At 40.7% G+C, this 14,420-nt stretch overlaps 1 protein-coding gene across 1 annotated transcript in view; it reads left to right on the top strand.

The window, feature by feature from the left end:
* atp6v1d (ATPase H+ transporting V1 subunit D) overlaps positions 1–14,420 on the top strand; it is a 34,998-nt gene that overhangs the window by 15,288 nt on the left and 5,290 nt on the right. The window contains exons 5-7 of the mRNA XM_072266537.1: positions 577–621; positions 11,654–11,757; positions 12,023–12,089. Of these exons, the coding sequence (XP_072122638.1) occupies positions 577–621; positions 11,654–11,757; positions 12,023–12,089 (216 nt within the window). The remainder of the gene's footprint in view (positions 1–576; positions 622–11,653; positions 11,758–12,022; positions 12,090–14,420) is intronic.

Here is a 14,420-nt window from a genome sequence, read left to right as displayed (position 1 = left end):
TTTGCTAACAAGTCTTTAAGAACATGATAGGAAGTAGAAAATGTTTTCACTGGTCTAGATTAAAATTAGGTGACATTAAAAATTCAGTTGGGAATTTTGTGTAATTGAAGGAAGTGCAAATAGCTGAGATTCACATGGCAAAGGTAGACCACCAAGGAGTAATTAAATCATGCAGTTGCCTTGTGCTGTGGATATGATGTAACCAGCATGCCCAGTTTGGTGATTTGATTCACATCCCTTTTCAATAAGGTAAGTGTGCTTGAGTAGTTTTCATGCTGGATAAATAGATTTGTGATGAGGACTGATATTTTTAAGTATGATGTGTGGTAGCTTGAATAGACCAACAAAATAAAAGGTAAATATTGCAGCCTTTTCCTACCTGTCCCAGCTATTGAAAGAAGTTGGCATTTGTTGAAGCCTGCTTTGACTTCTAAAATGCAGGCAGGTAAATAAATATGAAAATAAGAAAAAGAGCAATGAGTAAATTGTATGCCTTATAAAATTGTTTTGTCATGATCAAGGAATAAAAAAATTTCTTTACTGTTTCCACGTTTACTGAATGTATTTCCTTAATAGGTGTTGTACTGCCAGTATTTGAACATTATCAGGAAGGAGGAGACAGTAAGTAAAATGTTGTTTTATTTTTGACAAAAAATGGAAATATACTTCATAATATTGAATGATTCTTTGTAAAAGCATGGTCACTCAAGTAGTCTTCTACAAGATTTCTGAAGGATAAATCAGTTTTCTGAAAGTATTACCTTAAAGTTGGAGAGACAAACAGGTAACTTGGGACATAAATTGTATGGATGAAGAGAGGATGTGTAAACTGTCTATAACACCATGGCACAGGGATCCAGTTGAATGTAGACTGATAAGGGCCAACATGGTTGGGAAATGGACTCTGGTATCTGCAGCAAAGATAAGAGTCTCAAAGGCTGTGTTGCCTGCCTTGTTAAGGACATCTCTTCTGTATGAAGAAGAACTTGGGATGGAAGGTGGTGGATCTAGTTGCTGTAGTCCATGTGGGCAGTAGCAACATGACTAGGAAGAAGAAGGATTTTCTGCTGAATGTTTGAGGAGCTCGAGGCAGAATTGAAAAGTAGAAGTACAAGGCTGGTAAACTGCACATTATTTGCTGAGTCATGTGCACATTGGTAAAGGGTGAATAGAAAACTAACTGTATGGCTTCAAGCTTTGTGTGGGAGAAATGGCTTCTGATCCATGGGACACTGGTGCCAGAATTGGGGAAAGAAAGAGTTTTTCTGTTGAGGTGGACCCTCGCTGAACCATGTTGGGACCAATATGCTGGTGAATTACATCACTGGGATTATAGATTGTTTCCAACTAGTGGTGGGGTGGTGGGGTGGGGGGGTGGTGGTATTGGTTCCAAATCAAAGTCAACTTTAGTCATATGCACAAGTGCCATGAAAAACTTATAACAGCACTATATAAGCTGCATTCATTAGAAAAACTAAGCATAAAGTATGCACAATTTTACAAAAGTACACATTTAGAATCGATTGAAGTCCATTTTAGTGCAAAGTGACCAAAGTGCTCATCATGATGCTAAACTGCAGTGATTAGGATTTTGTTGGCTGGGTCAATAACTCAGTGAAGGAAAGTTGCTGTCCCTGAGACTGGTGGTGTGGAACTTCAGGCTTCTGTACGTCTTGTCTGTTGGTAGCTGCAGAAGGATGGCGTGGTCTGGATGGTGAGGATCTTTGATGGATGTTGCCCTTTTTGAGGCAGCATCTCCTATAGATCTACTAGTGGTGTCACCCACAGGACAGAAATCATTTGGGGGGAGTGGGGAAAGAAACTAGCGCAATAGCCAGGGCAGAATATGTAAGGAAAAATGCATTAAAAAATGTTGAATTGTGCTAAATATTTTATTAAAAGTTATAAAAGATCATTAACAAAATTTCAAAACTGGTTTTGTCAATCAGAGAAAGTAACAGAACAGTACTGAATTGCAGTATAAAGGGAGTCAATAGTGATGTGGAATCAATTTGGATTGAAGTCATCTACAGGGAAAGGAAGACGCAGGTGGGAGTAGTCTATAGACTCCCAAATTATGACCCTTCAGTAGGTCAAAGTATTAATGGGGAAATATCAGGGGTGTGTTTGAAGAAAACTCCAATTAATATGGGACGTTTTAATCTACATATTGGGAAAACCAAACTGGTAGGGTGTCACAGGGGAGTAATTGTGGAGTGCTTTAGGGATTGCTTTTCAGAGTAGGACATTATAGAGCATACCTGGAACAGGTTTTCTAGATTTGGTCATGTGTAATGAGGAAGAATTAATAACTCTAAGATCACCTACAGATCCCCTTGGGGGTGGTAAACTCAAATGAAAGAGTTCTAAATGCAATAGTTCATCGGCAGAGGGGGTGTGGTGACTGGTGGTTTAAACAAAATTGAAATGAAATCAAAGCTTTAGAGGTGACCTGGGATTGGAAGATGAAGAATCCTCGTGACTAGAGTTAAGAAACTGCAAGGGTAAAAAGACCCTGAAGGTAGTTACATGCCGGCCTCCAAACAGTAGCTAGGATGAGGGCTACAAATAACAATGGGAGATAGAAATGGTATGTCAAAAGGGCAATAGTACAATAGTCATGAGGGATTTCAGTATGCGGGTAGACTGGGGAAAATCAGGCTGGTGCTAGGTCCCAAGACAAGAAATTTGTAGAATGGGTACAAGATGGCTTTTTAGAGCAGCTTGTGGTTAAGCCCACTAGGGGGAAGGCACCTCTGGATTGGATGTTATGTAATGAACTGATATGATTCAGAAGCTAAAGAAGCCCTTGGGGGGCAGTGATCATAAAATGATAGAATTTACCCTGCAGTTTGAAAGGGAGAAGCTAAAATCAGTTGTATCAGTATTACAGTGGAGTAAAGGCAACTACAGAGGCTTGAAAGAGGAGCTGGAAAGGCTGATTGGAAGGGGACACTAGCAGGGATGATGGCAGAACAGCAATGGCTGGAGATTCTGGGAACAATTTGGAAGGTGTAAGATAGATACAACACAAAGAAGGAGTTTTCTAAAGGTAGGATGAAGCAACTGATTCTGAAAATTCAGGAATTAGAGGTGCGAAGGGAGCTCTTGTGCAGGATTCATTTCCTTAAAGTTAACTTGCAAGTTGAGTCAGTGGTGAGGAAGACAAATGCAATGTTACCATTCATTTTGAGAGGACTAGAATATAAAAGCAAGGATGTAATGCTGAGGTTTTAGAAGACATTGGTCAGACTTCATTTAGAACATTGTGAGCAGTTTTGGGCCCCTTATCTAACAAAGGATGTGCTGGCATTGGAGAGGGTCCAGAGGTGGTTTATGAGAATGATCCTGGGAATGAAAGGGTTAATGTATCAGGAGTCATTGATGGCTTTGGGACTGTTCTCGATGGTGTTCAGAAGAATGAGGGGTGATCTTATTGAAACATTTCAAATATTGAAAGACCTAGATAGAGTGGATGTAGAGAGAATGTTCCTATAGTGGGGAGCCTAGACCAGAGGGCACAGCCTCAGAATTGAGGAGCTTGTATTTAGGACAGAGATGAGAAGGAACTTCTTTAGCCAGAGCTTAGTGAATCTGTGGAATTCATTGTCACAGATGGCTGCAGAGGCTAAGTCATTGGGTATATTTAAAGTGGAGGCTGATAGGTTCTTGATTAGTTAAGATGTCAACGGTTACAGGGAGGAGGCAAGATAATACAGTTGAGAGAGATAATAAATCAACTATAATGGAATGGTGGAGTAGACTTGATGGGGTGAATGGCCTAGTTATGCTCCTATGTCTTAAGGGCTATGGTCTTCTAACCAGATTCTTCAATTTAAATAACGACAGTTATAACTGAGGGAGATGTTGAAGTTGGACTTGGTAGATAAACTAAGACAGGTCAGTATATGAGCTGTTGGGGGGAGGGGGGGTGGTACTTTGGGGCCACTGACCACAATTCTATTGGTTTTAAAATAGTTGTGGAAAAAGATAGAGCAGGTCCACAGGTTAAATTTTGAGTTTTAACCTCACGGGTTGAGACTTTTGATTGGAGGAAGGCTAACTTTGAGGAGATGTGAAAGGATTCAGAAGGAGTGGATTGGGACAATTTGTTTTATGGGGAGGATGTAATAGAGAAGTAGAGGTCATTTAAAGGTGAAATTTTGAGGGTACACGATCTTTATGTTCCTGTTAGGTTGAAAGGAAAGCTTAAAAGTTTGAGAGAGCCATGGTTTTCAAGGGATATTGGAAACTTGGTTTGGAAAAAGAGAGAGATCTTCAATAAATATAGGCAGCTTGGAGTAAATGAGGTGCTCAAGGAATATAAAGAATGTAAAAAGAATCTTAAGAAATTAGAAAAGCTGAAAGAAGATATGAGGTTGCTTTGGCAAGTAAAGTGAAAATAAATCCAAAGGGTTTCTACAGTTATATTAATAGTAAAAGGATAGTGAGGGATAAAATTGGTCCCTTAGAGAATCAGAGTGGATGGCTATGTGCGGAGCCAAAAGAGATGGGGGAGATGTTGAACAATTTTTTTTCTTCGGTATTCACGAAGAAGAAGGATATTGAATTGTGTAAGGTAAGGGAAACAAGTAAGGTAGATATAGAAACTATGATGATTAAAGAAGAGGAAGTACTGGTGCTTTTAAGGAATATAAAAGTGGATAAGTCTCTGGGTCCTGACAGGATATTCCCTGGGACCTTGAGGGAAGTTAGTGTGGAAATAGCAGGGGCTCTGACAGAAATATTTCAAATGTCATTAGAAACGGGGATGGTACCGGAGGATTGGCGTATTGCTCATGTTGTTCAATTTTTTAAAAAGGGTTCTAAGAGTAAATCTAGTAATTATCAGCCTGTGAGTTTGACGTCAGTGGTGGGTAAATTGATGGAAATTATTCTTAAAGATGGTATATATAATTATCTGGATAGACAGGGTTTGATTAGGAACAGTCAACAAGGATTTGTGCGTGGAAGGTCATGTTTGACAAATCTTACTGAATTGTTTGGAAAGGATACTAGGAAAGTTGATGAGGGTAAAGCGGTGGATGTTGTCTACATGGACTTCAGTAAGGCCTTTGACAAGGTTCCACATGAAAGGTTATTTAGGAAGATTCAATTGTTAGGTATTAATATTGAAGTAGTAAAATGGATTCAGCAGTGGCTGGATGGGAGACGTCAGAGAGTAGTGGTGGATAACTGTGTGTCAGATTGGAGGCCGGTGTGTAGCGGTGTGCCTCAGGGATCTGTACTGGGTCCAATGTTGTTTGTCATATATATTAATGATTTGGAGAATGGGGTGGTAAATTGGATTAGTAAGTATGCAGTTGATACTAAGATAGGTGGTGGTGTGGATAATGAAGTAGGGTTTCAAAGCTTGCAGAGAGATTTAGGCCAGTTAGAAGAGTGGGCTGAAAGATGGCAGATGGAGTTTAATGCTGATAAATGTGAGGTGCTACATTTTGGTAGGACTAATCAAAATAGGACATACATGGTAAATGGTAGGGCATTGAAGAACGCAGTAGAACAGAGGGATCTAGGAATAATGGTGCATAGTTACCTGAAGGTGGAATCTCATGTGGACAGGGTGGTGAAGAAAGCTTCGGGTATGCTGGCCTTTATAAATAAGAGTATTGAGTATAGGAGTTGGGATGTAATGTTGAAATTGTACAAGGCATTGGTAAGGCCAAATTTGGAGTATTGTGTACAGTTCTGGTCACCGAATTATAGGAAAGATGTCAATAAAATAGAGAGAGTACAGAGAAGATTTACTAGAATGTTACCTGGATTTCATTTCCTAAGTTACAGAGAAAGGTTGAACAAGTTGGGTCTTTTTCGTAGAATGTTCAGGGGGATAGACAGAGGTGACATGGATAGGCTTTTTCCATTGAGAGTAGGGGAAATTCAAACAAGAGGACATGAGTTGAGAGTTAAAAGGCAAAAGTTTAGGGGTAACATGAGGGGGAACTTCTTTACTCAGTGGTAGCTGTGTGGAACAAGCTTCCAGCAGAAGTGGTTGAGGCAGGTTCGATGTTGTCATTTAAAGTTAAATTGGATAGCTGTATGGACAGGAAAGGAATGGAGGGTTATGGGCCGAGTGCAGGTCGGTCGGACTAGGTGAGAGTAAGCGTTCGGCATGGACTAGAAGGGCCGAGATGGCCTGTTTCTGTGCTGTAATTGTTATAAGGTTAAAGTCTAGAGTAGAGGTTCCCAAATTTTTTTTTATGCCATAGAACAGTACCATTAAGCACGAGGTCCGAAACCGTAGGAAAGGGGCGTTAGGCAGAATCTAGATCAACTGGGTGACTAGTTGAAGGGAAAGGAGTGGTTGGCAAGTGGGAGGCTTTTGCAGGGGTCATAACAATATTGCAGGGGCAGCATGTTCCTTTTAGCAAGTTCATGAGACCCAGCTGGTGAGAGAGAGTGGTTCGTTCTGGTGTAGAATGAGAAGGAAACATACATTGCTTTTAGGTAGCTATGAATCCTTAATGAATATAAAAAAATTAAGAGGGAAAACAGGAGGGCAATAAGATGGTATAAGGTGGATTTGGCAGGCAGGGCTAAAGATAATCACCAGAGGTTTTCAGTTATATTAACAGTAATAGAGTGACTAGGGGAGAGATTAGGTCCTCTTAAAGACCATCATGGGTGCTTATGCGTGGAGCCACAGGAGATGGCCGAGATTTTTAATGTCTTTTTCTCCTCTATTTATGAAGGAGAATATCATAGATGCCAGAGAAATGAGGGTAATAAACAGTGAAGTCTTGAGAAATGTAAGTATGAGGAAGGAAGTATTTGCAGCCTTTAAGTGCATTATGGTGGACTCATACCTTGGGTGTCAAGATCTCTGAAGATCGATCCTGGTCCCAACATACCAATGCAGATATAAAGAAGATGACAGCGGCTATATTTCATTAGGAGTTTGAAGAGATTTGATTTGTCACCTGAAACACTCAATAACTTCTGTAGATGTACTATGGAGAGCATTCTGACTGGCTGCATCACTGTCTGATATGGGGGTGGTGGGTGCTACTGCACAGTACTGAAAGTAGCTACAGATAGTTGTAGAATTAGTCAGCTCCATCTTGGGTACTAGCCTCCATAGCATCCAAGACATCTTCAAGGAGCAGTGCCTGAAAGGTGACATCCATTATTAAGGACCCCCATCACCCAGGGCATGCCCTCTTATTGTTACCATCAGGAAGGAGGTACAGAAGACTGAAGGCACACACTCACATTCAGAACCAGCTTCTTCCCCTCTGCCATATGATTCATAAATGGACATTGAGCCCATGAACACTACCTCACTTTTTAATATATATTCTTTCTGCTTTTGCACGAATTTAGATCTATTTAATATTAGATTAGATTAGATACAACTTTATTGTCATTGTGCTGAGTACAGATACAGAGCCAATGAAATGCAGTTAGCATCTAACCAGAAATGCAAAGAATAGTGTTATTTACAAAATATCTGCGAATAAAAGTTAAGTGCTACAGCACACAAATATAAAAGTACTGAGACAGTACAATATGGGTGCATATGAGGTTCAGCAGGATCACAGCCTCAAGGAAGAAGCTCTTCCTGTGCCTGCTGGTGCGGGAGCGGAGGCTCCTGTAGCGCCTACCAGATGGGAGGAGTGTAGAATATATACAGGTATATTTGTTTTGTCTTTTTATGATCATGTATTGCATTGAACTACTGTTAAGTTAACAAATTTCGTGACACATGCCGGTGATAATAAACCTGACTGATTCTGCCGGATCTCTATTCCTTGGAGCGTGGGAGAATGAGGAGTGACCTCACTGAAGTTTATAAAATCATGAAGTAAATGGGTAAGGTGAGCAGTCATGATCTTTTCCCCAGGGGTGGGGAGTCCAAAACTAGAGGGCACAGATGCAGGATAAGAGGGGAGAGATTAAAGAGACCTGAGAGCAACTTCTTTACAAAGGGTAATGAGTACCTGGAGTGAGCTGCCTGAGCAAGTGGTCATGGTAGGTACCAGTACAACATTTAAAAGGCATTTGGATAGGTACATGGAGGGGAAGCTCTTGGAGGGTTAGGAGCCGAATGCAGCCAACTGGGATACCAGCAGGGCGATAGGGCCTGGTTCTATGGAAATACTCAAACTGCTGCTCTGTGATGTTCTGCAAGTTTATCCCAGTCAAAAAGGGGAATTCATGAGAAAGGCATAATCCGATGGTTGATAAAAGATGATGCTGAATTGAAAATAAGGTTAAGACATAAGACATGGGAGAATTAGGCCTTTCAGCCCAGAGTCTGCTCTACCATTCTGTATTGCCTGATTTATTATCCCTCTCAACCGCATTCTCCAGCTTTCTACCCAGATCCTTTGACACCCTTACTAATCAAGAACCTATCAACCTCTGCTTTTAATATACCCATGTAATGTACCTGCAAGTGGATCACACATCCTTGGGAGGTTTGCTAATCCTAAGAGGAAGGATTTAAACTAAATTGACAAAAGTATAGGGTACAAATAGAGTACAGTCAAATATTAAAAAGGAAGCAAAGTTGTTGCAGTAGGGAGAGTAGATATGGGTATCATAGGGCAGGATGCAATGTACAGTGCAGTCTGACTTGCAATGCAGATGAACTGACTGTTGATTAGAACATGGAATATGATATTATTGCTATAACAGGCAAAAGAAAGCTAGTACTGGCAACCTACCACTCCAGGGTTAAACATCTTCAGGTATGACAGTGAGGATATAATGTGGGATGGCATTGTTGATTAGAGACCATTTCTGCAGTAATGTGGGATGAGATTCTAGAAGAACCTTTGAGTAAGGGGATAGAGGTGGAAATAAAAAGTGATTTTTTGGGGGTTATCTGAGAGACATCCTAACAGTCAAGCAGGAAGTGGGTGCAGATGTGTGGGCAAATCAAAGGTGTAACGATAATAGGCTTTTAGAAGGCATTTTGTTTCCAATATTGATTGAGATTGCCTTTATGTGAAAGGGATAGAATTCTGAATGCAGCATCCCTGAAAGCCATTTGAGAGAACATGTAGATAATTCTAGTAGAGAAGAGGCAGTACTGTGCCTAATCTTACAACATGCAGCTGGGCGAGTATTAATGTGAATAGGAGAGCATTTTGGAATTTGCATATTAAGCCATAGAAGCAGGCCATTTCAGCCCATTGAGTCTGTGTTAGTTAGTTCGTGGAATTAGTGACCATCATTTTGCAAATCTCAAGGTAGGTTCGTGGAATTAGTGACCATCATTTTGCAAATCTCAAGGTAGGATAAGGTCTGTCTGGACAGTAAAATACTTAATTGGGTGAAAGCTGGAAGTAGGTTGTTGTGACTTTCGATGAACTGCACAGAGATTAGAATTGTAGCTGCAACATCAGATCTTTATTCAGCACCACAAGCAAACAGTAGTAGCAGATCCCCTTGAACTCAATGTTGATTGAGTTTATACACCCTTTAAGAACAAAGGTTACAGTGGCTGATCGAACACAATTTCTATTGTTACAATTGCACAATTTACTTAAATCTTTTGGGTGTACACAAATAGTTCCACATAGAATTATTTACATTGGGAACACATGTTTAGTGACAAGATTATCAAACGTTTTTGTCTCAAAAATGATCCATGGGGATGGCCTAAAACCTTCTGAACACAAGAAAATCTACATACAGATTTCACACCATACTGAGTGATTATCAGGTACATAAACAATCCATGCCTATTCCCATGCTAATATGCCAAATGGTAAAAGCCAGACTGATACCACTTTGGTCTCTGGCCCAATAATGATTAAAATAACCCTGTTGTCTGCACGTTTGGCCAGTTTACTTGAGAATGTCTCATGGTCATGTTTCCAAACCGAATCTCTTAAGAAACCTCCCAAGTTGGTAGCGTACTGTCTTCAGTGCATTCCTTGATGTAATTATCTTGTAATATCAACTGAATTGCTGCTTCTAATGGTTAGATTTGAAATAATTTGAAGATTGGTCCTCATTTATTTTGCTGATTGGTAATCTATAACTCCTGCTTATAGGTGACTCATTCTTAACAATCCTTAACACTAGGTGAAGTCCATACAGGACAGTGGGAGTCATTTGAAAATTAAAGAGAAGTCAGGACCAATATATTCCTGCAAGGATGAAAGGCAGAGGTAGGAAGTCCAAGAAACCCTGAATGGCAAGAGTTTGAGGATTGATTTAAAAAAAACACCAAATGCTAGGTATAGAAGACAAAGGAGGAAAGCCTGTCAGGAGTGTCAGAAGTATTCTGGGGTTCTTGAGAACTAGTGTGGCTAAACAGGTTACAAATATCATTGGCAGACAAGATTAAGTCTCAAAAGTATTTTGTATTAAGAGCAAAGGGATAGCCAGAGGGGGGAGAAAAGTATGAGCCATGAGGAATCGTGGGGGCAAGCAGTCTGTGGAACCAGAAGGCAGATCATGTTTTCATAAATGAGGTTGTTGAGGTGGGAGAATTTGAGTTGGGTGGAAGGTGAAATTCCAGTAAAAGTGGATAGAGTTCCAAGGCAGTTATTGTTATCCAAGGGAAGAAAATGCCAGGGCCCTGCTATATTTAAATACTTGGCCTTGGGTGAAGTGCTAAATGCCTGGAGGGCAACAAATTTGATATCTTTATTCAAAATTGTTCAGGGGGAAAAACAAAAATTACAGGTCAATGAGTCTGGTTAGTAAGTTATTGGGCTAAGGGGGTGATAAATTGAGGGACAGGCTTTGTATATACTGGGAGGGGGAATCAAAGATTATCGGCATTGTTTTATTGGGAGGGTAATTTTCTCTAAAAATTGTTCCTTTGGGGGGAAAAAAAGAGTGTATTTATGGATGAATGGACTTCAAATGAGTCTTTAACAAGGTCCGTCATGGAAAAATGGTCTCAAAGGTTGGATTGGTAGTAGCTTGTGATTAATGTTCTGTGGTAAGCGTGGAAGGTATGATTAGCTCCTACATCATGACATAGGAATTAAATGGAAAGTTGTGCTGCAATCCAAAGAAAAGCTAGATGGCTTGGTTTGAGTTGAAGAGGCTGAGAATTTTTTCCACACCCAGAGCGATATTGAAATTCAGAACACTGCTTGAAGGGATGGTGGAGGCAGAGAGACTCTCAGTAAGTATTAAGGCAGGATTTGAATTGTCAAAGCATAATAAAGTCTCCTTCACTCACCGTTGAATTCTGATGAGCATCCCATGACAACTGATGAGCATCCCTTTCTTGTGTGGTTCCTGATCAAGCTGTTCCATCTTTAACCTAGTTCATATTTATATCTTTTCTGCTCCCTGAACATTGGTGTAACTAAGACTGGTAAAGCATTTGTGTAATAGATAAAAGACCAGCAAGCCAGACTGTGGAAAAAGAAACATTACAGAAAGAAATCAAGCAAGATAGTGATTGAAAACAACTGACTCTAAGGTGGAGAATGAAGAGGTGGATGAACACATCATAAATAATCCACGGCAAAGTAGTTGCTGGGAAAAAAAAAATCAATCTTTGAGAAATTAAAATGGAGCCTGAATGTTTCGTATAACAAAATTATGGTTATAAAATACTATAGTTGTACAGTTGGAGATGCATTAGCTGTCCAGAAGTTTAGTTACAATAAATTAAGCTGATGTTATCCTGGAATTTTTTTTTTAAATTTTTAAGGTTATGAATTGACTGGCTTGGCCAGAGGTGGAGAACAACTGGCTAAATTGAAGAGGAATTATGCCAAAGCTGTGGAACTTCTGGTTGAACTGGCATCATTGCAGGTATGAGGTTGTGTAAAGCAAGAATAGATCTAATCTTGTTTTTTAAATTTAGAATGTTTGTGGTACGTAACATTAAATTAGCAAAAGTACACATTACTTAGTGCACCACAAGTGTACCAAAATCCTGTTGATGGTTATAAACATGGAAAATTTGACTTGAGCTAGGTTCCTGCATCAAAGATACACTGTATATTTGGCTAGATAAACTGATTTTCCCCTATGTTTGCAGCTATTAGCAGATTAAACTTGTACTCTTTTCATTTAGACTTCATTTGTGACATTGGATGAAGCTATTAAAATCACTAATAGACGTGTAAATGCAATTGAACATGGTAAGCTATATATTTTTGCTACTGTCTTCACTATTTAAATGTTCTTAATCATCTTGTACAGTAGTCTTCCAAATATTACAAAGTAATGTTTAATAAACATTTCATTGTTAATTACATATTTGTGAATTTAAGTTGCAAAATCTTTTCAGTACCTGTGTTTTGCTTCAGTAAGGAAATCATTGCTATGTTTTTAACCTTTTTAACATACCACAAAAGTAAATTAGTTAAGTCTTGCATAGCTTCATAAATTTAATAAAATAGGTATAATTTCTTTAATCAAATAGGTATAATTTCTTTTCTTTAATCTATGAAATAAGTATTACTGCTTAGGCAGTCATTTAGGTCTGAAGGATGACTATTTCCACTTGTTTTCCCAGTTGGCTAGGGAAGCAAATGTGGGCCTCTGACTTCTACAAAGAAATGGTTCTGTGGTGGATTCTTCAAAATCAGAACTGAGTACACTGTTAGACTGCACTTTAGTCTGTTGCTAGGATACAGGCAGGAGTCAGAGCAAGTAGCTCAGCTTTCTGGGCGGAGACAGCTGCTGCAAAGGAGACTTGCTCAGTTACTTCACTGTCATCACATATTGCATAGCCAGAATATTGTTTTCCTGCTGGATCCACAAAAGAGCTCCCATCCTCATAAAATGTTGCCTCGGGCTTGAGGGGGTATCGTGGAGGGGATGGGAGAGTCTGTCCTTCTTTCACGGTGATCTGACGGGTGGGGGGGGGGCTGCAGTTGGTGCGACCGACTTCATGGCCTGAAATTGCCCGGAGATGTGGTACAACGTCTTGGGTTCAGTCAGTATTAAAAGAGTGTCTTACCACAGCGGTCCCCAACCACCGGGTCGCGGACCACAAAGCATGCGCTACTGGGCCACGGCGAAACGATATGATTTAGCGATATGAATCGGCTGCACCTTTCCTCATTCCCTGTCACGCCTTGTGTTGAGCCATTACGCACGCGAGGTCATTACCCACGCGTCATCCATGTCAGCGCGGGAAGGAGATCAACTCCTCCAGCTTGCAAATGACGGTGGGCTGAAAAGTATGTTTGACATAACATCTCTGCCGGCATTCTGGATCAAAGTCAAGGCTGAATATCCTGAGATAGCTTACGGAAGCACTGAAAACAGTGCTTTCATTTCCAACATATCTCTGCGATGAATGTAACAAAAACTAAATTGTGGAATAGACTGGAAATCGGGAACTCCCTTAGAGTATCGCTGTCTCCCATCACCCCTCAATAGGACCGTCTTGTTGCTGGGAAACAAGTATTCAGCCCAGGGCTCCCACTGATTCAGCGATATTGGTGCGTTGCAATGATTTTATACGTTCATACGAGGAAACTATGCGCTGTATGTTTAATATCCAAACGTTACTTAAAATGTTATGATGCTATTATAAGTGACTTATATAACCATATAACAATTACGGCACGGAAATAGGCGATCTCGGCCCTTCTAGTCCGTGCCGAAAGCTACTCTCACCTAGTCTCACCGACCTGCACTCAGCCCATAACCCTCCATTCCTTTCCTGCCCATATACTCATCCAATTTAACTTTAAATGATAATATCGAACCTGCCTCTACTACTTCTACTGGAAGTTCCTTCAACACATACTTCAAGCTCCCCGTCCTCCCCGATGATTGACTTATCACTATACTCATGCGAGGAAAATAAGCACTGTGTTTAATATTAAATTCGTTAGATAAACCCTTTCAGAAACGAAATTGAGTGTATTAGCCACTTATTACCAATATTCCAGTTGTGATTAACACCCCCCCCCCCACCCCCGAACAGAATCACCAAAAACAGTTTGCAGAGAATGATATCGGCAGGTACACACATGCGCAGGTCATGCATGCGTACTGCGCAAGGCTTCATGGTCATTGTAGTCTTTCTCGGGGCAACCACTACTCTTGTCCGTTGGCAACCCTACCCGTGCTCCCCCCCCCCAGTCGGCCGGTCGGTCCACAAGAATATTGGCAATCTTAAGCCGGTCCGCAGCGCAAAAAAGGTTGGGGACCCCTGTCTTACCAGATGTCCCATCTTCACCTTTGACTCCTTCCAGTATCAGAGTTGGCCCGCCACCAAGTCTTGCCAGTCTCCCTCGGTGCTGGAGGTTTGTTTCGTCAGGGTGTAGGTAAGGAACTCAGGCTCTTTGGCTTGAACCCAGGGCAAAGCCTAACAGTGGTATGGGGAACCACTGGTCCTGTCTGTCGCCAAAGGAAACCCAGAACTTTGGCCAGTAATGCACTGCCCTCTCTTCCTTTAACCTCTCCAATCACCGTGAGTGGGAACTTCTGTCCCTCGAGGGGTGCATAATACT

Source organism: Mobula birostris, chromosome 1, assembly GCF_030028105.1.
Source record: "Mobula birostris isolate sMobBir1 chromosome 1, sMobBir1.hap1, whole genome shotgun sequence".
Classification (NCBI taxonomy): Eukaryota; Metazoa; Chordata; class Chondrichthyes; order Myliobatiformes; family Myliobatidae; genus Mobula; species Mobula birostris.
The sequence above is the reverse complement of the archived record's forward strand: the minus strand, read 5'-3'. Positions and strand labels throughout refer to the sequence as shown.